This window comes from Petaurus breviceps, unplaced genomic scaffold (genome assembly GCF_028583685.1).
Source record: "Petaurus breviceps papuanus isolate PSGF00001 unplaced genomic scaffold, PetGlider_PUasm1.0 91133, whole genome shotgun sequence".
NCBI lineage: Eukaryota > Metazoa > Chordata > Mammalia > Diprotodontia > Petauridae > Petaurus > Petaurus breviceps.
This window is the reverse complement of record NW_027187419.1, coordinates 42,929,054-42,953,146: the sequence shown is the minus strand read 5'-3', so window position 1 is coordinate 42,953,146 and position 24,093 is coordinate 42,929,054. Positions and strand designations below refer to the sequence as shown.

At 39.4% G+C, this 24,093-nt stretch overlaps 1 protein-coding gene across 6 annotated transcripts in view; it reads right to left on the bottom strand.

The window, feature by feature from the left end:
* Positions 1–2,301: 2,301 nt before the first annotated feature.
* Positions 2,302–24,093, bottom strand: part of FLI1 (Fli-1 proto-oncogene, ETS transcription factor) — a 166,066-nt gene continuing 144,274 nt past the window's right edge. For all 6 annotated transcript variants that reach the window (XM_069080333.1, XM_069080331.1, XM_069080329.1 and 3 more), the window contains exons 6-9: positions 10,775–10,840; positions 9,597–9,659; positions 7,871–7,918; positions 2,302–4,376 (exon numbers count right to left, since the gene is read on the bottom strand). In XM_069080333.1, coding sequence (XP_068936434.1) covers positions 3,847–4,376; positions 7,871–7,918; positions 9,597–9,659; positions 10,775–10,840 — 707 coding nt within the window. In that variant the 3' untranslated portion in view covers positions 2,302–3,846. The remainder of the gene's footprint in view (positions 4,377–7,870; positions 7,919–9,596; positions 9,660–10,774; positions 10,841–24,093) is intronic.

Below are 24,093 nucleotides of genomic sequence, written 5' to 3'. Positions count from 1 at the left end.
TCATGAAGAGTTGAACATGACTGAACAACAACAATGGTGGTATCATATGGTATTAGTGTGTCAAATAACTGACCTTCACTCCCCTGACTACACCTGACACCTTTTGATTGTCTTCTCTTTGTTTTCACTGAATGGTTCAGCTGAAAGAGCTACAGATCTTGCATCAGAGGAAGGTCATGGGTTCAAATCCCACCCCTGACTCTCATTACCTGTGTGACCTTGGGTTAAATCATTTAAACTCCTTGGGCCTCAGTTTCTTCATCTGTAAAATGAGGTGGTTGAATGAGTCAACTCAGGAGGATCTTTTCAGCTCTAAATGAACATGTAAATGATTCGATTCTCAAAGACCAATAGGTAGGTATACTGTGCCCATTCTGTCTGATTTGGCAGTCATTTGGCCCGACTTAGCAGAAAGGAGGTTATGTGATTGTGGGAAGTCATGGGATCTAGGAAAATCATCTCAGTGGTCAGGAGTTTAAATCCATACCACCTACATGGTAGCTGTCATGGATGGAAGCATCCCTACCTCATGCTCAGATTTTCCTGGGTCTTAAAATGGGGAAACTGAGCCTAGAAGGAAACAGAACTAAATTACCTAAGAGATACATTGGGAGAAAAAAAGTGACCAAATTGTATGTAAGCACTTTTGAGAACTACCATCTACTGCATTTAAGCAAGTTTCTTTCTGGTCATAAGGAACCTTTTATTTATTTATTTTTATAAACTTTTTTTTTTTTTTTTGCCTTTTTGGAGGGCATTTGGGGTTAAGTAACTTACCCAAGGTTACACAGCTAGTTTTTTTTTGTGTGTGGGTGTTAAGTGTCTGAGGCCGGAGCCGAACTCGAATTCTCCTGACTCTAGGGCTGTTGCTTTACTCACTGCACCACCTAGCCGCCACCATAAGGAACCTTTTAAATGGCTATAAGGACTAGGAAATTAGAGAATGTTAACTCATGATGAGTTTTGAGGATAGGCAATTAAATCATCAGTCCATGCCATCTAGGCTTACTGGTCTACCCCAACATTGTGCCAAGGAGGTCGGGGTTCACTCTCTATTTGCTTCCATTGGGTTTTACAAAGACATATAAAAATTTTAAATGCTCTATAAAAGTTAGCTATTATTAGTATCCCTACCTAAAAGTCTTACTCTGATACATCATAGCATAAAGGTGACCCTGTGCCCTCCAATGCCCCCAAAATGCAAGCTCTCACAGGTTCTACCAAACCAGGAAGGCTTCAGTTACAGTCCTGATGATATAGGCCTGTTGGCCATGGACCACTGTGGTACATTGGGAAGAGTGCTGACTCTGGAGTTCTAAAGTTATGAGTTCAGATCCTGCCTCTGCCACTTAGTACTTATGAGCTCCTTGGGCAAGTCTCTTAATCTCACTTAGCCTTAATTTCTTTATTTGTAAAATTAGGGGGTTGGGTTAGATGACCTCTGAGATCCCTTCCAGGACTAAGTCTATCATCCTATGTCTATAGCCCAAGGACCTCTGCGGTATAGTGGAAATGGTACCAGACATCTAGTCAAAGGACCTGGGTTCAAATTCTGTCCCTGACTATGGGAAACTCACTTAACCTCTTATGAAACTTGATTATAATTTTCCTCACTTATAAGATTGAGGGAATTAGATCAGTTGACTTCTAAGACCCATTCCAACTCTAAATCTCTAGGGATATTATGGTCTCAGTTTAGATAAGTTTGAAGAGATTCTACCAGGTTGTCTGTGAGGGTGATGGAGTTTTTGGCCACAGAACTTCTTGAAGACCACATACCCGATCATTGTAGTTTTACAATAGGCATTGGAAAAGTGAGCACATACGTTGAAGAAATCACAGATACTTGAAGAATTAAAAAGATAGTGTGACTTTGTGGAGAGACTACTAGACTTGGAGGCAGGAAGACCTCAGTTCAGATCTGACTTCCGACATTTGCTAGTTGTATTATCCTGGGCAAATCACCTCATCTCTCTGGGCCTCAGTTCTCTCCTTGTTTAATGAGGGGGTTGGGCTACATGGCCTCTAATGTCTCTTTCAGTTCTATCTTTGTGAATCATGATTATCATTACTATTGCTTAATGCCATGGCCATAGACTGGCCTCGCCCTCCTTCTTCCCTGGCAAGACTTCCTCTCTGCACCATTGATCCCAATGGGATCTGGGCAAGAGATCCTATATCTTTGTGCCTTTCTGCTATAGATTCATTATAAATATTCCTGAGTGTGAAAGAAGGCCATACAAAGTGGCTTCTGAGAGAGCCTTTTGGGTCTCCCAGGGAAGCAGAGAAGAAAGAGGAAACTTCTGTTTTGAGAGAAGGCACAATTTATTTAGTCACATTATTTTACAACATAATCTTCATATGACAATTGTCAGCGTAACACTAATACAGTTAAAAAAAGGACAAAGATTACCTGCAAAATTATATATATTTTAATATCCAAAAAATACATTGCATATATAGTACAGGAAAAGCCTCATATCCACGAGGGAAAGTTTGATTGTTTCTTTTCATAGTTGTGATTATTGCAATACTGTTATTTATTAATGTCACTGAAGCACTAATGATCTAAACAGATTAGTTTTACTTCCTTGTCTTCTTGTGTTAAATAATGGCACCAGTGCATCGCTTTGAAGAGACACTCAAATGTCCTATTTCCTTCCAGTCGTAGTTAAGATACATCCCCCTCCTTTTTTTTCTTTTTAACCTAGCTAAAAAGTACAAAGCAACAGTCCAAATGTACAGATTGACAAAAGATGTACAAATTACATTAAAAAAAAAAAAACACGACAACCAATTTGATAGTAAAAACTGCATTTGTGACCGAGGTCAACTCGTTTCCTTCTTATTTTTAATTTTTATTAACTTTTTTTAATACTGTGAGATATAGGAAAATAACTCTGCATAATTTATACAGTAAGTTGCCTTCTGATTTGTTGACCCTGGAATGACGCTCTGACAAACGCACAGCGCTTGCGAATCTGTTTATGTTTTGAAATCCCTACAACTCTTCCAAGTTCTGGGACCTACTGTCATCCATTTAAAAAAAAAACAATTAATTAGTCATTTACCTTTATAAGTTTCAGGAATGTCTGTGCTTGCATTAAAATTCTCCTGATTCATATCTCGGCTACTCCCAGAGAAAATGCTTTGCCTAATGTGCATTGCACAGTGAGACGGGATTTTGCAATGCCCTTGGCTTCTTCAACACGACACACTCACTCACACACACACATACGTGCTTAAAAAAAAAAAGATTCCAGTTGGGTGAAAACTTCACTAGCTTTTCCGCCAGTGTTCCAGTTGCCATCCACTTGTCAAATTAGCAATGGTGTCAGGTTCACTTCTAGCATAGGCTTGGATGTTTCCCATCCCCCCTTCCCCTAAAGTCCCCAACCAGTGCATGACTGGTCTAGTGAGCAGTGAGTCCATGTTCCCTGTTCATAATGATCTTCATGAGGTCCTTGATGGGACCTGTGTCTTTGATAAACAGCTTTGGGTCATAAAATAAAAAAGGGATTTTAATTGTTTCTTTCATAAAATATATGTTAGAACCGTTCCAGTAATCTGAATGTTCAATTCCTTAAAGATGATGGGAGACTGAGAATCCAAACTGGAATACTGGCCAATAGAAATATCCATCTCTCTATTTAAGGTAGAGGAAGCAAAAGTTACCAACATTTTTTTTTTTTTAAAGAACAGCTAAAAAGGTTCAATCCAACAAGAAAGAACATCCAGTTTGGTTTTTGTCTTCAAGGCCACAGAGAGCCTTCAAAGTCCAAAGTATTCCAGGAAGTATGAGGAATGCATGTGTGTGCAGCTAAACGGCCATGGAGGATACAGCTCCTAGTAGTAACTACCTAAGTGTGAGGGGACGTGGGTGTTGGGATGGCGGGGAACATTGGGGTTGGGGTAAATGCCACCAGTTGGGGAGGTCCAGTATTGTGATGCTGCTCCAAAGAAGCTGGAGGAAGAGACAGGCATGGAGGATGGGTGAGGAGGGACAAAGTTCACCTTCTGTTGATGAGCATGGTAGGAAGGCATATAGGAGATATCAGAAGGGTACTTGTACATAGGCGATTCAGTTGGGTGGGGCTGGAGAGCTTGGGCAATGCCGTGGAAGTCAAATTTGTAGGCATACCTTTTGCCATGCACTTTGGTCATAATGTTTTTATCATAGTAGTATCGGAGGGCCCGGCTCAGCTTGTCATAATTCATGTTGGGTTTGCTCTTCCGCTCCCCCCAGCGCCTGGCCACCTCATCGGGGTCCGTCATTTTGAATTCCCCATTGGTCCCCTCCCAAGTAATGCAACTGGCGTTGGAGCTATCCGAGAGCAGTTCAAGGAGGAATTGCCACAGCTGGATTTGGCCGCTCCCTAAAGGAAGTGGAGAAAACAGAAGAGGAAATGATAACTTTCTCTATAAAAGTCAACCTTATGTAGCATTATTTATTCTTTGAGTATTTTCTGCTTCCTCTAATAACTTCTTAGTTTTTTGTCTGTGTTTGATTGCTATGGTTTTCTGTCCAGCAAAGAATTCAATTTAATTCTACAATGAAGATACTACTAGGTACCAGGCCCTATACTAATTGCTGCAGTTACAAAGACAAAAATGAAACAATCTTTGCTCTCTAAAAGCTTACATTCTACAGGAGAAGATGCAACAAGTTTATGAATAAGTAAATGCAAAATTTTTTTAAAATATGAAGTAATTTGGGCAAGAAGAATCCTAAACTATCTCCTTAAAAATATTTTTCTGTACCAGGTGCCTCAAGCCTTCTGGACATCTTAAAGCATAAAAAAATCAAAATTTAAAACTCAGTCATACTATACAACGGCCAGTAAATCAGAAACAGAAAAAAATGAATATGAATAATAGCACAACATTATTTCCAAGCACCCAACTCCTACTGATCTCAGTTAATCAGATGTCCCTGTTCTGTTGGTACTGTCTTTATTTTTTATTATCTTACCCCCAAGTATCCTGGGTCAGCAAAACAAACTAAATTCTAGACAAAACCAAGTATTGTAGAAGATTTTGTGAATGATCAGATCACCAGAATGATTTAAGTATCATAATCTAAGAAAAAAGTTGTCATACTTTAAGGCATAGGAGCCTTTTCCTAGAACTAAGACAACGCCCAAAGTACAGACATCTATCTCTCCACTCATCCACCCTGGTGTTCTTTAGTGCTCTTCTCTTTAACAACTACTTGGTTCAGACTGGAAACTGTAGAAAAGGAAGAGAAGATAAATCCTAGCCTTGAACTTGAACTGACTGGGCAAAAAATATGATCATTTTACATTGTTCCAAAGAAGATTAAACACACTCTCTCACGGATAAGGCAAAGATTTTCCCCCTCCAAGAATATCTCCTTTTTAAAATTCCAATTAGATTGATTTTCTTTACACTAAAGCTTTCTACTATAAAAATTGTTTTTCCCTACTGAAAGTTCCTCTTCTTATTCTAGATGGATTGACTTTGTTCATGCAAATTTTTTTTTTAAATTCTAAAAACCACTCCAGGTGTATAACTCTTGTCAAGGTGACAGAGCAACTAGTTCCAAGGGAAAACATGGATTCACCTACAGCAGAAAGAACAGAGCAGAGCCCTTTCCACATACCTTCTTCAACATTTCTTGAAACCTATAATTACTTTAACTCACTGTCTACCTATTCTCCCCATACCTAGAAATGAATGCTTATATGCCATCTTCCCACATGGGATGCTAGCTAAGGAATGGAGGAGGCAGGAGGTCAAGTTTATAAGTTAGGGAAAGAATTCCTAATACAAAATTTTGAAACAAAGGCCAGCTTATGGTTGCAGATGAACAGGTTGTTAAGGCCCATGGCAGAAACAAAAGGAATAACAGCAGAAAAAAGCTGCTGCTGTCTTGCCCACTAGAGTAAGAAGATCATCAGGATGAGGGACTAAGGAAAGAGAGAGAAAACAGTATGGCCTGATTTCACTGGAATTTGCTGGGCCCGATAAGCAGAAACACCAGATGTTCTTGTAGCTCAGTATGGGAATTCAGTTCATTGTGGAAGTATTAATAATTATAATTATTAATATTTATGTCAAAGACCCCCAGCTCTCAGGAAGTATCACAAACCATAAGTGTACATTTGGAAAGTGTGGGTGTATTAGTTAAGGATCAAATAGCTTTTAGATTGGGGGTTGGGGGAGACACTATTAGCTATTTCCCACCCCAATAAATAGCATAGTCATAGGTAGCCAGGGCAGAGAAAGCAGAAAGAGCAGAAAACCAAAGCAGCAGATAAATGAAAATCCTGAGATCAGAAATGGAAATTCAAGAGATTTTGGAGTAAATAACACTTTTTCCTTGTTCTAAGCAGTCAGGTTTCTCTTTTAGAAATTTTATAATGCTTCAGATAGTGCAAATGGCCAAGATCATAATCTCTGAGGGGAGAGAACTTCTTTGAGACACCAGTCATGTCTTGTGCCCATAGACCTGTGTTCTGGGTACATTTGGCCTTCAAGGCTCACAATCTAAGCATGCCTAGGCATTCTATCTCTGTAATTGACCCAGCAGCAGAAACTGAGGTGGGGATAGGTAGGGGAAATGGGGGGATTGGGGAGAAGGAAGGAAAGGAGAATCTCCAAACTTTGTTTTGCCATTCAAACTCAAAAGAATTAATTTCCTATTATCTGTGTACAGATCAACTGTTTGTGGATAATCTGCAGCACATTGGTTTTTTTTGTTTGTTTTTAAAGCAATCGCGGTTAGGTTACATGGCCAGTTATTTCTGGGTGTGGTGCTGAGTATCTGAGCCCGGGATTTGATCTCCAGGTCATCTCGACACTGGAGCTGGTGCTCTTACTCTCTGAGCCACCTGGCCGCCCCTATGCAGCACATTGTTAATCCCAAACTAGATCCTCATTCCAACCCTGGCACCTAGTGACTCTGAAACTCTTTCTTCCAATCTCTGATGTATTTAAGGAATGGAGACTTAAATTTAATATTTTCTTAATTAAAAAAAATAGTTAAAAAGGTAAACTTTTTTAACCCCTCCCAAACCAAACCAAACACTATATCTACCTACCTGTCTTTCTGTCTGTCTGTCTATCTATCTATCTATCTATCTATCTATCTATCTATCTATCTATCTATCTATCTATCTATCTATCTATCATCTATCACTTTCATTTGTGACCCCTTTGAGACGAGTTGATACTGAGCAGTGCGAATTTACAAAACAGATAAACTAACAAAAATTTTGTCATTAAAAAAAATTCTTCATGTTTTGAAAAGAAACCCAAGGGTTGCTTTAAATGATAAACTCCCCTGGTACATTTAAAATGAATCAAATTAGGAGGAGATTAATTCAGAAAGAACTTTTCAGGCACAGGTTTCTTGCATAAAGCCAAGGTGCTCTACAACACATTCTAAGGCCAACTAGAGGTTTTTATGTTTTTAAAAGATTACCTGTCCACCTGAGTGGAGATAATTAAGAAGTGAATGCTTTTTGGTTTCTTTCGCTTTTTCCTAATGGAACTCCCATTTTGACTGCTTCTCACAATTCTGAAATTCAGTGGCAGATGTGCTATTTGTTTCCAACTAAGTAGCTTCACCTAAAGCATATTACTAACTGACGAAACAGCTTTGGTTCGCCCAAGTCCCTGACTCTTCCCTCTCTCCTCAGTCCTTTGTCCCTGCTTCCCTTTCCTTCTTTTGCTCTTTTCCTTCCTGCTTCCCCCCTTCACCCATGATAAGAACAAGCTGAGGTCAATGTGTTACTGTCCTGGGCAGTTGGATGTGTTTGGACCCAGGACAAAGAGCCCAATATTTCTTCTGAGCTTTGGATCCTTTGGGAAGGAAGAGACTCAGGTCAGGCCTAAGGTAACTTACCTGGGTTTGCTAGGCGACTGCTGGTGGGACCCAGGATCTGATAGGGATCTAAGCAAAGAACACCAAAGAATATTTACTTCAGTTTTTTTTTTTTGTTTTCTTAGTTCATAAACATGAACTTTTTGGGTTTACAGTTTTAATGCACTCTCAGAAGAAAGTCTAATCTGAGGAAGTTTTTCTGCTTTCCTCTGCAGACTTCAGATTTCTGGACAATGGTCAGTTACTGTTTATGCATCAGCAATAACATAGATACCACCAAGAATACCACTACCTCCGACTGCATTTTGTAATTCCCAGCTTTGATTAATGATAACTTTTGATAGAAAGGTCTGGCTAATGTTTCATCTTGTAATAATAATAATATGAATTGATAGAAAGTTTGCTCATTAACTGGGTTTAGAGAAATCTTAATGATTGCTGGTCATTAATAATTCTAATTTAGCAATAACAATGTTATAAATTTCTCTTTATTTTTATGATATTTTGGAGAAATCCCAGGAGTCAAGAAACTGAAGTTCTAATTCCAGTTTTGCCACTAGCTAGCTTAATCTCTTTGGACTTTTGAGTCCTAATCTATAAAATTAGGGGTTTGAATTCAAATGATCCTTCCAACATTAACATGTGGCAAATTTGAAAATAGAACATTAGCCATTGTTTGGATCTCAGCTTTATCAGCCCATCCTTTTTCAGATTTCCATCTATTTAACATATGCATTATTTACTCAGTTGTGAAAGATCCCCAAAAGGTTGGAAATCTTTTCCAGTGGTGCAAAAATGTGTGGGTTTGTAGGATGGTTGTAGTGTTTTTTTTTTTTTAAATGAACTATCAGTTATAGGACCCTGGGGTTAGAAAAGATTTCTATAGGTCATTTTATCTCTTCCTCTCTACTTTTATAAAGTGGTAGAACTAGACCACTTCTAGAACTGGTTCTAACATTTTCTTAAGTAGGAGATCCTCCAAATTGCCTTAATGGCTCTTCTTAGTGTCTCACAATTCTCACAATCAGTAAAATCTTTTTCTTTTTTTTTCTTAAACTCAAACTCTTCTATTGAAATTTAGGTTTATTTTCTCTTGTTCTGAATTTAGACATTAAACAACATTCATGACTTCCTCCCACAAAAACAAATAAGTTGTTTGTGTTGGGTAAAAAAGCTTGAGATGGTCTGGTGGGAAGGATGGAATACAACAGCTATTTTCAAATACTTGAAAGGCTGTTCTGTGGAAAGGGGTGGGTATATGTATATGTTGTATACATACAGGTGTGTATTCTATATATATGTGTGCACATATATGTATATATAGGTGTGTTGTATGTATGTATGTGTGTATATGAGAGAGAGAGGGAGGAAGAGAGGGAGGGAGAGAGAGGAGAGAGAGTGAGAGGAAGAGGGAGAGAGAGAGACAGAGGGAGAGAGAGAGAGGGAGAGAGAGAGAGAGAGAGAGAGAGAGAGAGAGAGAGAGAGAGAGAGACAGAGATGGAGAGAGAGAGAGAGAGAGAGAGAGAGAGAGAGAGAGAGAGAGAGAGAGAGAGAGAGAGAGAGAGAGAGAGAGATGTGTCATTTCCTTCTCTAGCTCATTTTAAGATGAGGAAGCTGAGGCAAACAATGGGTAAGTGACTTGAGCAGGGTCACACAGTTATATGCAGAATACGGTTTGACTCCATGACAGCTGACTGTGGCTACATAATGACAAACATGCAGAAATGGGCTGGTACTTAGGAATCACCTGGTTGGGGCCGTTGCTGTTCAGTATTCTTATTCATGTTTTGTGCTCCTCCAATGGGAGGACCTGTAACAAGGAGGAAAGAAAAACAGTTTAGTCAGAGCAGGCCCACAAGGACAAAGAGGGAGATCTTGCTGGCTGCCCTCCAGGAGGATGGCATCACTAAAGAATACAGTATTTTCTCAATGGTAAGAGGAAGTATACTGTAGTGTAGAGGTGTCAAACATTCCACCACAACACTCCATGAATCAGATTAAAATGTAATGGGGAAACATTTGACAAAATAAGTGAAAATACAATAAAACATAGATAATGTTAATATGTAGTTTTCTAAGTTAATATGCTACCAGGAGGGATCCTTATGCAGACCCTGTTTCTATTTGAGTTTGACCCTGTAGTGTTGTAAACAGCTGACTTTAAAGCCAGAAAAACCTGGGTTTAATTCCTACCATGGACTCATACTGGATATGTGACCCTCAGTGTCCCAGATAACCTTCTAAGGGTCATAATTCTATAAGTTGCAGAGAAGGTACCAACCTGCACTGGTAGAGTGAATTTCCTCAACTGGAAAGTCCCTATACCAGTAAAATCACATATCTAGTATTTATCCCTATTCTTTTCTATAAGTAATTATTCTAGCATCCAGGAGTGTTAGGAGACCTGGTGCTGGAACCTATTTAATTTGGAGTAATTCATTTAGGGGAACCACTTTTCTGCATATATAGTTGCTATCCTTATCCATATATTACTATATGGGAAAACACCATGATGCCTGCAATAGCCTATTAACCAGTGAGGTAGAATATTTTTGTTTAAGGGTTTGCCTGCTGTACTTTTCTCTTACCCCATGAAGATAAGGTCCAGACTTTCCCACACATTAACATCCCCTTGGTGGACAGATCAATGATATGGATTTCCTCCAGCTTCTTTCTAGTATGTCTATTCCCTCCTAAACTTCACTTCTTTTCCTAAACCCAAATGTAACCATGAAATGACTAAATGAAAATCCCATTATCTTTTTGGATATTACTAACGATCTTTATATTTGTAATTAATTTTGCTTTTACAAAAGAACAAAATTTAACTCATTTAACTTTGTTTCTTTTCCTATCCCAAATTCTGTTATTGTACTTTCTCAATTCCAGAAAAATCTATTTTTCCTAATGAAGTTAGTTACTTACTTTTGGTGAGGCTTGAATTCATGTTATTGCCCCATCCTGCTCTCCTGACCGATTCATAAGAAGGATCTAATTTTAAAAAATAGTAGATAGAGGCATATTAAAATTACATTTTTAAAACAACAAGTTTTTTCATGAACAATGTCAATCCAGCTAGAATAATAAGAATTCTCAACTGGGAGAAAATCTTTTCTTCAAATATTTCTGATAAAAATGTAATCTCAGGTATAGAGGAAATTTATACAAATATTTAAGATCAAGAGTCATTCTCAAATAAGTAGTTAAAATATTTGAACAAGTAATTTTAGTAAAAAGAAGTAAGTCAACAACTATATGGAAAAATCCTACAAATAATAAGAATAATAATAAAAAGGAGGAGGAGAAAGAAGAAAGAGGAAGAGGAGGAGGAAGAGAAGTAGTAGTAGCAGTAGTAGAAGAAGAAAAGTAAATAAAAGCAACCTTACCCATCAAATTGACTAAGATAAGAAAAGATAGAAATGGTTGATATGGATAGATTATGCAAAGGCAAACACTAATACTCTATAGGTTGAACTATGAATTATTCTAATTGTTATTTAAAAATAAGAACTTTTTGAGAAAAATAATGAGAAACCATTTGACTTTGTTTTCTACAAAGCCCACTATGGGGAACATAACCCAAAGAAGTAAAGGACAGAAGGAAAAGTGCTAAATATAACAGAACATTTCTAATAATACTCTTTGTCATATTAAAAACAGGAAAGAAAGTGGCACCTATTGATAGGGGCACAGCTGAACAAACTTTTATACGTTAATATAATGTCATATTATTGTACCATAAGAAAGACTGAGCATGAGGGAATTAAAAAAAAAACATGGGAAGACTTGTATAAAGTGACACAGAAGGAAGAAAGTAGAAACAAAAGAACCATATATGCAATACCTACATTAATGTAAGTGAAAAAAAGTCTAACACAGTAGATTCTTAATAAATGCTTCTTGATTTTGCATGACAAGAACACTAAAAGGGGTAGTCAAACTCATATCAATTGCAATGAGCCTTGGTTCAAAGAACAAAACACATGTCCCTCTTCTTTATAGATAGTGGACTATGAGTGAGGAGGGTCATAGATGTTTGCTTCATATCTCGGTTTTGCTTAATTGTTTTCCTTTGTTACAAGGGAAGGCATGGTATAAAATAATATGATTTCGAGGCAAAGAGAAAATAAATCACTTAAAAATAGGGGAAAAAAAGTCATGCTTCTTCAGGATTCTGACATAAAGATTATTAAAGAGTGAACAGGAGAAATTTAAATTAACCCTGGATCAGCTATCCTTGGATTCTTCCACCTCTTCACCATCAAGCTTATAAATACCTATACCCATATAAATATATATATATTTATATGGGTGTATATATATATATACCCATATAAATATATAAATATATAGGTATTATAAATACCTATACCCATATAAATATATAAATATAATATATAAACACCTATACCCATAGGAAGCACCCATGTTGCTCTCTTATTTGGTGAGTTCACCCAACTCCTCCATTTTCTACTTTACCTTTCCTTGTTATCTCCCCAATTGTAAAGTAAATTCCTTGAGGGTAAAAACAATCTGTTTGCTTGTATTTGTGTCCCCAGTGCCAGGCATACAGGAAGTGTTTAATAAAAACTTTGTCTATCAAATTCAACCCATCAAGTGTTTATTAATTAGGATTGTGTTCAGTATGATATTGGGTTATTCAGAAGTCTAAGCCCTTTAGGTGCTTATGGACTTGCTCAGAAGAGACACTGTACATATATAAAATAGAGAAAGATTATTCCTTTTGTCCATAGAGGGAAAAAACACAGCAGTGGGGGGGGGGAAAATGGAAATGGTTGAGAACGAAACCCTCAAAGAGGAGAAATAGTGGGGTTTCAAAACCTCCACTCTTCCAAAGAACCATTGTTTGTCAGCCAGTGAGTCAGGCTTCTTTGGTGTATTGTGAACATGTCATGGGATGTTAGAACATTCCAAATCCCCTTTGCCACTTCTCTCTCTGCCCTCCCTCTCCTACCCCCCCCCCCACAAAGAAGATAAAGGATGTTGTTGCTGGCAATTGTGCTGGAGAATGGAAAGAGGCTAGAAGTGTAGATGGACAGATGATTAAACTAGTGAATGGCTCAGTGAAGGGATATGGGAGGGGCACCACTCTCTAGGGTACCTTGGCAAGTTCTTGAATCTATCACAGCCTCCAAAGAATCATTACTGTTCAGTGGTTCTGTCTTGTCTGGCTCTTGTGACCCTGTGGACCATAATACTGCCCATGGGGTTTTCTTGGCAATGATACTGGAGTGGTTTGTCATTTCCCTCTCCACTGGATCACCTTTTGTGAGAACTCTCTACTGTGACCTGTCCGTCTTTGGTAGCCCTGCACAGCATAGCTCATAGTTTCATTGAGATATGTAAACCCCTCCACCACGACAAAGCAATGATCCAGGAGGGATTCAAAAGAATTGGAAAAGAGTATCTCAGTTTCTCCCACTCTCATCTAAATTATCCTAGGGGAAATAACATTGAAGTCACACATTTGAAATCTCATTCTGTCCCTAGAAAGATATCCCCTTGGCTTCCAAATCTTACTCAGGAATGACCTGGTTGAATGGTGGAGATGAAAGGTCAGGGGTTCCCCTTTCCTTCCACTGACCCAGGTTTGCTAAGGACTGGAATTACAGAAAAGTAACAGAGGGGACATAGAGGTCTGAGCTCCACTGAGACATTCAACAGGAATAGCAAAACATTTCATGAACACATAACTCTGACTTTCAAAGTCTTTCTCTGAACAACAAAAGAAACCATAAAAACCATTGGAACAAATGGGGCACAAACCTCATCAAACACCAGCCTGACAGAATGAAACAAAAACCATTTCCAATTACCCCATTCCAAGCCCCTCAGACAATTAAAATAAGAGTCAGGGAGATGGGGAGGCTCATCCGATTGCTTGTTCTCATTGTTTCTGGCCTAGAAGAGCCAAGACAAGGACAGTTTTCTTATGGAAAAATCCACGTGCAGATGTACATTCCTTATGGCTTTGGAAAAGCCAGTTCAGTTTTAAAATTATAGTCTTTTAGTTGCTGGCATGAAAAAGAAAACAGAAAGTGAGGAGGGAGGGGGTGGGTAGAGTGGGTGGGGAAGGGAAAAGAGGAGAGAGGCAAAGCTCGGCTCATTTCACTCGGCTGTTTTTATTTTTATTTGACTTTTCCCCCCATAAAAACCACAATTCCTCCTGCAAATAGATTCTTCTTCTCGCCTTAAAAAAAAAAAACACGAAAAACAAAAACAAAACAAAACCAAAAAACTTGTTTATAGGCTGGAAATAAAAGCTCTGATGAGACATTTTCTGGGATTTCTTGCCTAGGTCTGAAATGCTTGTACAATGCTGCTATGAACAAAAGAAAAGGTGAGTTTTTCTCAGGGTCAGATCCTTTTTCTTAGGGGTGGGAGACAAGTATAAGGAAGAAAGAAAAGTTGGGAAATAGAGATATCAATTTAATATATTTATTAAGTGCTTATAAGCACCTCCTGACTTTGACTCTCTGGACCTCAGTTTCCTCATCTGAAAAAGAGAAGGTTGGATTAAATGTCCTCTTAGGTCTCTTTTAGCTCAAATCCATGATTTTGTGATTTTATGGGCAGGGAGTGGGGTGATGGATACAAAGAAATAGAGCTCCTGCTCTTAATATGTTTTAAAATTTCATTGGGGAGAAAAGAAACACGAAAATGAAAGACACGCTTGTGACAGAACACAGTATAGGATAAGTGCCAAATGAGTGGTACAAACAACACAAACTACAAGAACACAGGGAAGAGAGAGAGGAGACACTGTCAGGGTAGATGGGGACAATGGGAATGGAAAAAGCTAAATTCAAGAGGCAATCTATTTATTTATTTATTTAGGTCTGGACCTTTCTTTCTTTCTTTCTTTCTTTCTTTCTTTCTTTCTTTCTTTCTTTCTTTCTTTCTTTCTTTCTTTCTTTCTTTCTTTCTTTCTTTCTTTCTTTCTTTCTTTCTTTCTTTCTTTCTTTCTCTCTCTCTCTCTCTCTTCCTTCCTTCCTTCCTTTCTTTTTTTTTTGGTTCACTATGTAAAAACTAAGATTGAGGCTGTAATCACTATCTTACTTATGTCTTTTTACCTCAGTTTCTTTTTTTTTTTCCTCCATCTAAACATGGCCCTGGAAATGGAGTTTGAAATTGCTTTAGTGCTGTTTCTACCAAACAAGTAGATTTAGATCACACAAGTTGGCTACATGGATGCTGGGCATGGCTGGACTAGAGAGGAGCAGAAGAGGTTGTGAGGGAAGAGATGTTAATCAAGAAATTAATCATCAGCTGGCATGCATTTAATAAGTGCTTATTATATGCCATGAACTGTGTTGAGCACTGGGGATTAAAAAAAAATTAGTCATTTCAGTCATGTCTGACTCTCCATGACCCCATTTGGAATTTCCTTGTCAAAGATACAGGAGTGGTTTGTCATTTCCTTCTCTAGCTCACTTTACATATGAGGCAACTGAGGCAAACAGGGTTAAGGGACTTGCCCAGGGTCACACAGGTTAGTAAGTGTCTGAGGCTGGATTTGAACTCGGATCCTCTTGACTCTAGGCTCAGCACTTTATCCGCTGCACCACCTACAAAAGGTAAAACACATTCCCTGCCATCAAGAATATTTATATTCTAATGGAGAGAGCAACATGTAAGTAAATAGTTGTATACGAGATGCATCATGGGTGACCGGTAACCTTAGAGGGGAGGGCTGTAGCAGCTCTAGACATAGATAGGATGCTGGAGGGCTGTTCTGAGAGATATAAAAAGAGAGGAGCTAGTTTACAGAACATTTCATAGGGGCCTTGGGGACACTATGTTGGAAGGTTGGGAGACCATGAATCTCAGATAACAGTTTGATCCCTGGGGTATATCTGATCCATGGAAGGTATCTAGAGGCCCAGAATGGGATTGTATAGAGGTTCAATAGAAGTGGCAAATATGTGAGAATCTAGAGCCTAGGAATTAGCTAGACTGTAAGCTCCCTGAGGGCCAGACACCTCATCATATCTAACCTCAATACTCTGCTGATAGTAGGTGCTTCGTGAATACTTGTTGATGAAAATTATTGATGATGGGCAATAATTTTGGCTCTTCTAATGACTGAGAATCATAGAATGTTAGGTCTGGGAGGGGTCTTAGAAATTATTTAGCCTAATCTAATTATTTTACAGATGAGGAAACTGAGGCCTAGAGAGACATGGCCAAGGTGACAAGGATAGTAAGGAATGGAACTGGTACACAAACGTTTACATAAATTGCACAAATGAAATAATTTCTCTTTGCCTCAGTTAGTTTATCTGTAAAATAGAGTGTAGCACCACTGGTTGCCTTGTAAGGGACACTTTTTCAGGAAGGAATGACAAAAGGGCAATGACTAGATAGTGATATATAAAAATTAAGTCGTGATTCCACAATACAAAGTCAAAGAATCCAAGAGGGTTCACCAGAAACCTAATGGGGCCAAGAAATAGGCACAGGGGTCATCTTTGGCTGGAGAATGCACAGTAAAAGTGAGGACTCCTAGGTTTAAGATTCAAATAACATTAAAAAAAATCCAGATCTGTGATTTCATAGGTAAAGGAAATTCCCAGTTAAAAAAAAAGCCAAAAAAAAAAAAAAAGAGCTCTTTCTACCAATGCTGACCTTCAATTATTTGGCAACTTCAGTCTTAGAGAGTTTCCTGAGGCATTGAAAAGTTAAGTGACTTTCTTAGGATTCAAACAACCTATAATGTTTCAAAGATGGGACTTGAAATCAAGTGTTTAAAATTATGACAAGGCTGCTTAAGGTATCCCTGGGAAGATGGTTTTATAGGTTGTTAACTCAATTCAATTCATTCTGATTCAACAACCATTTATTAAGTACCTGGTTGGCCTGGTTTACAGTAACCAACAGACCTTAAATCTGTCAGTGAGTTAGAGAGATGTCTGCCCCAAGCATGTGAAGGCTTCCCCAGTGGAACTGGTGGATGAAAACAATTTGTTCTAACGGCCGTGAAGGTGACTGAAGCAGGTGCTGTGGAATGCTTATAGAACTTGTTATTCACAAAAAAAAGATGAAGTTCCAAGATTTGTGATGCTCAGAGGATGGGTACTTGGAATTAATAGAGGAGATGACATCCCAGAAAATGAGGGAAATAGGCTGCACTAAGACTTCCCTTCTGTTTCTCCAATCCGATGCTAGGAAAAGCTTGTTCCTATGGACCAGGGTAAAGCCATTTCAATGGACAGGAATATAACCAAGGTAACATAAGGACAATAATCGCTCTTTAAGATGTGTCATGGGCACAGTGGATAGAGCACTAGGCTTGGAATAAGGCAGAATTATCTTCCTCAGTTCAAATCTGTCCTCAGACAATTATTAGCTGTGTGACCCTGGACAAGTCACTTAATTTTGTTTACATCAGTTCCTCATCTGTAAAATGAGCTGGAGAAGGAAATGGCAAACCAGTCTAGTATCCTTTGCCGAGAAAGCCCCAAATGGGGTCATAAAGAATTGGTTATAACTGAAACAACTGAACAGCCCAGCAAAGATAGGTCATGCAAGTATTATTATCTCCATTTTATAGATGATGAAGCTGTCTCAGAGAGACAAAGTATTTTTTTATAGTCACACAACTAACCAGGATTCTCTCTGATTCCAGGTTTAGTACTCTCTCCACCATACTACAATACCTAACCATTATACGTCTCTAAAGACTATTCTTCTACCCTAGTGGATAAGAAAAGTGACTTCAAAAAGGTACCCAGAGAATATTTCCATAAGTCTCCCTTCTAATCTGTTTCTAGTTCTGAGCCAAGTCTTTCTTAATATCCTTTAGTTTTCGGGGGTGAGTTGTGTCAAGGGACCAATTGACATACTGTAACTTCAGTTGTGAGAAGGAATGAAGACCCATATAATAGTTTCTACTGAAGCCAAGAAGAATCTTATGTGGATTTAGTCCTTTGGAATTCTGTATGGTCAATGAATGAATGGATGTCATTATCAGGATGAAGTCTGGGGCATTTTCAGAGACAGAAAAATATTGGTCCTCCAAAACTTTTCATTAAAAGACTTGGAGCCTTTAGGAGAGATGTCCAGATTTATAAGAAGATTTAGGTCCTGTAGACAGGAAGAAGGGCACCTTTTAGAGTGTCATCTGGTCTAACAATGCCAGGGAAGGTAACAAGGAAGTGGCAACGATACAGAAACCATTTAGTAATCAGTGTGACTGGTAGGCTAACTGTGAATTTAACAGAGCAATAAACTGCAACAGCACACGCTGAAGGGTGGTGTTTTTAGCCAACATGTAACAGATTGAAGTGTGTAGTCAGTGGGACAGAGACCACAGATCTCCCAATGGCCTCTTCATTCATATGCATATGCATGGGAAAGCCTCCTGCCAGGACCCACATCTCTGGACACAAAGAATACTTCTCTATGCATTTATTTATTCAATTTATCAAAAGCATGCCATGGACCTCAGGGCTATTGGGATACATGTACCAAATGCAAAAATTAAATTAAATCCAGTGGCTAAAATTGTGATTCCAAAGAAAAAAGCCTCAATACAATTGGCTCCCAAGCCAAGACCGAAGAACTGAGGTCTGGCAGCTTGCCCTGGAGGTCAACAATCTGGTGTAGCTTTGCAGATAGGCATGAGAAGAGTTCAGAACACAAACATTTTCCAACAGCCCACCAAATCTGCATTTGCTCCACCTGGGCCCATCACCTCACCCACCTGCCAGATGTATAAAAAATCTTACTATTCCCTTATCCCCCATCAAAGAAAACACATACAGCCACTACCTTAAATGCTCCTAACCAAAGTAAGTTCCCCAAATAAGGTGCACTCAGTGTGGAAAAAACAACAAGTCCTGTAATGGCCTCCATGGGTACAAACACTGTCAGCTGTGTCTTCTTCAAATACAAGGGACAGTCATTCACATATGTGTCTGTGCACATACTGAAACTTTGTCTCTGCAGTGAAGCTGAGACCTAAGATGTCAGCTATAGAGGTTTCCAACATCTTTTTTTTTTTTTTAAGCAACGTCGGCTGGGGTCCGTTTTTTTTTTCCTTTTTCACTACAAATCATGCAAGATGAAACTGAGCAGTGTGGTCAGCTCCAGCCTCCAGACACACAAATAGAAACACGTCTAAGACAAAATGGAAAAGCCAGCACCAGGGAGCCAGTCCAAGGACTCACATTTCTGCAAAAACAATATCCCTCCTAAAGTCTGCCGCCCAGCAGCTTTAAGAGTTCCTTGGATATTCATGGCCCATCAGCCAGCAGATGGAGGGACTAACTTCACTGACTTGTCCAAAATCTGCCTGAGTATATACTGAAGTAAATTCAGTTATGTTGTTTGCTTTCTGAGACATGAGTTCACATCATGGCATCTTTAGAGGACTCTTCAAGAATATTTTTCAAAAGGGTGCTAAAAATGGCAACCTAGGGGTGTATTGTATAACTACCTGGCTATTTGGGTCCAGAAGGGACAGTTAATGATCTGAAAACTTCTATGTCTACATCTTAGACTAATGCAGAGTTTAGAGCTAGAAGGTTCCTCAGAGATATCAAGTCTGATGCCTTTACTTTATATGTAACCTGTGACCCATAAGTAAAATTTTAGACTCCAACAGACTGGGTTCAGTCATGCAAACCCCTCCAAATAATTTTTATGGCTCATGCCCCCACCCTATATTTCCCCAGGTAACCATGGAATCTGGTTTGTGTTGCTCTAAGGGCTCTGAGATCCAATGCAAATTCTCTATTTAACAAAACTTCCAATATGGGATAAATCTTATTCGTTACAACGACCATGACAACAAACACCAAGGAGCCTATAAACAGTCAAAACAATAATTCTAGTTTCCTCTCCAATGGGTCTCTGCCTTCCACAGGGACTTGCTTATACAACTCTTGGGACTTACAGTGCTCCTATAGATGGGTTACACAGACATACACAGATACACCCACTCTACAAAGATAAAGAGCTCAGGGTTTCTAGGGAGTCAAGCAATATTCTGGTCTCATGATCCTCTGCCTCCCCGGGGGCCTATACAGTCAAGGTGGTGCTGGTAAATATTTCACAATTGATTTATGATGCCAGCGAAGGAATGTATCCAGGTTATGTCTTCACATTATGACTTCCCCTTTGGATCTCTTTTCTGACAAATATTTCTTTCCTTCCACACAGCATTGACCTGTGTCTTCTTCTGGGGTCAGTTTTTCTTCTCTTGGTGACCCTTGTAGCTCCCTGGAGAGAAGCTTGGGCATCTACATGGCCTCTCCAGAAAATGAAGTCCATCTCTAAGCATAGCCTCTTCCACACTGCCTGACTTCTTTTTCTCTCTCTGGCTCTCTTTCTGATCCTATGGATCTTCCCATTTAAGGGCCAACCTTAAGCTTATAGACCTAGTGGATGAAGTAGCCAGGATCCCAACTCTGTGTCAGGGCAACAGTTTTGTCCATGGTGCAATGTGAATGTGATACCTTGTCAACAAGAAATTAGAAGGAGAAAGGGACCAGAGATCCACTTGGTTAGAGTGGAGGAAATCAAGGCTAAGAAATATTAAGAGTTTTTTAAGTTAAGAGAAGTTTACCCAAGGTCGAAACTCTAACGAGTAGAAATTTCAATATTGAAACCCAGGTCCTCTTTCCAATATATTACTTGGCTACAGTGGATGGATTAATTAACAGAAAATCCTAGCTTATATCCAAAAGAATTCAGTGCTATGTTAACCTCGTGACCTCCAGGAATCCAGAGACAATATTTAATATTTTCTCTCATATTGTAAGTTCCCAGAAGGTCATGAGCCTGTTACTATCCTATGAGTGAACCCTCTCTTGGTTTCAGCTGAGGTCAGAGATGTTTTCTGGTGAATATGGGGGAAAAGTCAATGCAGATTCTCTTGTGTCACACATCTGATCATCCAACAGTCTCTCCATTATCAGTTGTGTGGCACAGAAGAATCAACATTGGTTTTCCCCTTATATTCACCAGAAAACAGCTCTGACCTTAGCTGAAAACAAGAGGGGGGACACTCATAGGATAGTCACTGGCTTACTCATGGATTCTCCTGGGCCACACATCTGATAGGCCAACATTATGGGTAGCAAGGTGGCATAGCAGATAGAGCTCTGGGCCTAGAGTTAAGAAGACTAAACTTCCTGAGTTCCAATCTGGCCTCAGACATTAGCTGTGTCACCCTGGGTAAGTCACTTTGCCTCAGTGTCCTCATCTTTAAAATAAACTGGAGAAGGAAATGGCAAACCATTCCAGTAACTTTGCCATGAAAACCTCAAATGGGGTCATGAAAGAGTTGGACATGACTGAAGATGACTGAATAACAACAACACCTTCATTATATTTGGCTTAAAGTAATTGATTCTGACACTAAAGGGCTGGTTAGATTCCAGGACCAAATCCCAAGGGGAGGGAAATCTGAGATGGATTATTTTATTTTTCTTATAAACTGCAAATTATAATGAAGCTTCTTTTGCATATTACACTCGCACAAAGATCATAGTGGAAATAGTCATATGTCTTTATTGCTGAGTGTTTGCTGTAGATTCTAGAACTTGGATAAGAAACGCAAGGGGAGACTTTTCTTTTCATTCTGAATCCCACAATTGACTATCTATAAATCTCAGATTTATTAGTTAATACCCGAGTTCAACTTTGCTTAGGATACAAGGTCAATAGTACCAGAATATAAGAACCTCTCTCTTTCTTTCATTCTTTTCTTCAAGCTAACTTCTATTCTTTCCAGCTCCCTTTAATGTCCCTTTATTAGAATGTAAGCTCCTTGAGGGCAGACAATTATCTTATTCATTTTAATTTTTATTCCTAGTAACATAGTACCTAGCACATTGTAAGTATATAGTAAAATTCTCTCTCTCTCTCTCTTTCTCTCTCTCTCTCTCTGCCATCTGTCTATCCCTTCATCTTTAAAATTATGGTAGGAGAATGAGTTTTCCCAGAATTTGATAGAAACTACTGAGAACGTTTGTCCTTGTTCATCTTGGGAAAGTCTAAATTTTAGATGCAAACTTTCAGTGGTGATTAAGCCAGAGAATCAACCAGCAGACCACACAATAGAGTAAGGTATCACACTGTTCTCCTGTCAATCCCATGACTGGATTCTTTCTTCTAAAATAGTTCCATTGGGGGCCATCCCTAGGGGTGTACTAGTTCCAGGGCCATTCCTGAGGGTTGCGACCTTGAACTGATTATGCTGTTTTAACTGTCCCTTCTCTCTTCTCTGCACTCACCTTCTTTATTTGTGTCCAGGGGATTAGGATTCAAGTGAACATCAAGGGCAGCCTTGAAATGGAGGGAAGAAATCTGGTGCGGTAAAAGAAAGGATGCTGGATTTGGAGGTAGACGACCTGGGTTCATATCTTGACCTGACCATTTACTGCCTGTAGGACTTTGGACAAATCACTTCACATTCCTCGGCCTCAGTCTTCTCAACTATAAGAGGGGAGTTGACCTAGGTGACCTTTAACCACAACAGCAAAAACAACAGCTAGCATTTGTATTATTTATATAACCTTAAGGTTCTCTTGGTGCTTTACAAATATCATCTCCATTTATCCTAATAATAACCTTGGGAGTTAGGTGCTATTATTATTCCCATTTTGTTGTTAAGGAAACAGACAGAGCTAAAATGACTTGTCCAGAGTCACATAGTAAGTGTCTGAGGTTAGACTTGAACACAGGTCTTTCTGATTCCAGGATGGCTAGACGGCTCAGTGGATAGACCAATGGGCTTGGAGTCAGGAAGACCTAAGGTCAAATCCAGCATCAGGCTCTTACTAGCAGTATAACCCTGGCCAAGCCATTTAACCCTGTTTGCCCCAGTTTCCTCATCTGTAAAATAAGCTGGAGAAGGAAATCAGTGCCTTTACCAGAAAAATTCCATGGACAGTAGGGTCCACAGGGTCATGAAGGGTCTAATATTACTGAAAAATCAGTTCCTGACTCCAGCTCTCTATCCTGACTTTAGCACCATCACTGTGACCTGCCTAGTTGCTTAACCATTCTTTCTGCCCCTAAAGCTATGGATGCTACCAACTAAAAGGGTGGCCTAATGCTTGTGGGTGGAAAGAGGCACAGTCCTACCCCTTTGCCTCCTGGTAGGAATAGTGGTATTGGAGGCTAGGATTATGAATTGATTGTATTTCTCTATATGAGTTTCAGGGTTGTTTGTTTTAAGCCCTGGCTGGTGGAATCATTTCCACCCCCGCAGGCTGCCTGCCTGAGTCACTGCTCCACAGGCTCCCCAAAGCAGGAGGCCTGGAGGTGATTTGCCCATTGGGGAGGGGGCGGTACAGCTTTGATTCTATGTCAAAGCTTCAGTGTGTCCTGTGTCCCAAAGGGTAAAAGCAAGGACTTGGCTCCCATGGAGAGCTCCGTGGGAGGGAAATATCCAGGCAAGGCTTTCCCTAAACTTTGGAGTTGGTAGAAAAAAACATCCTGGATCAGCTTTCCTTCAGCCTGGGATCCTATCCTGGCCTCCAACCAGCCCCTCAGTGTCAGCATCAGCCATCGTGTTGAGCCGAGCATAATGGAAGCACTGTTTAAGATATTATACGTGCAAAGAAGAAGGGGGGAGGGGAGAAGAGAACCGCTTATGAGGAAAAATGCCCTAAAAAGCTAATTTTAAGGGAAAAAATATAAAGTGTTTAGAAGGCCAAATGGTGTATTACCCAGGCCCAGCATCAAACACACAGTCACTTGGATCTTGGTGTTGCCTGCTAAGCGCCCACATTCAGCTTCTCTCAGATCTACATAGTCCAATGAAAAGCAGAGGTTGAGGTATCAACTGGTTAATTTGGCTAGGATGCAAAATCAATGTTGTTGTTTTGGCTGAAATTGTCCTGGTTAGCAATCTTCATGGATTTCATTTGTTGAACAGGTGTCAAAGCTTCATAGTCTAAGTCCGTGCATAAAACCAGAGAATCTCAGGACCTTCTCAAAAGAAGGTGCCTCAAAAGCCCTCTCTGTCTCACAACCTGCATCTGAACAAGAATGCCATCAACAGCACCCTCAGTAAGTGGTCAGATGGCCTTTGTGCAAAGACTTCTAGTGAATAGGAACTTGCAATAGCCAGAGGTAGACCCTTTTTTAAGATCTGGATAGCAATAATTGTTAGGAAATTTTCCTTCTACTAGGTGAGGGGGGAGAGAGAGAGAGACAGAGAGAGAGAGAGAGAGAGAGACAGAGAGAGAGAGAGAGAGAGAGAGAGA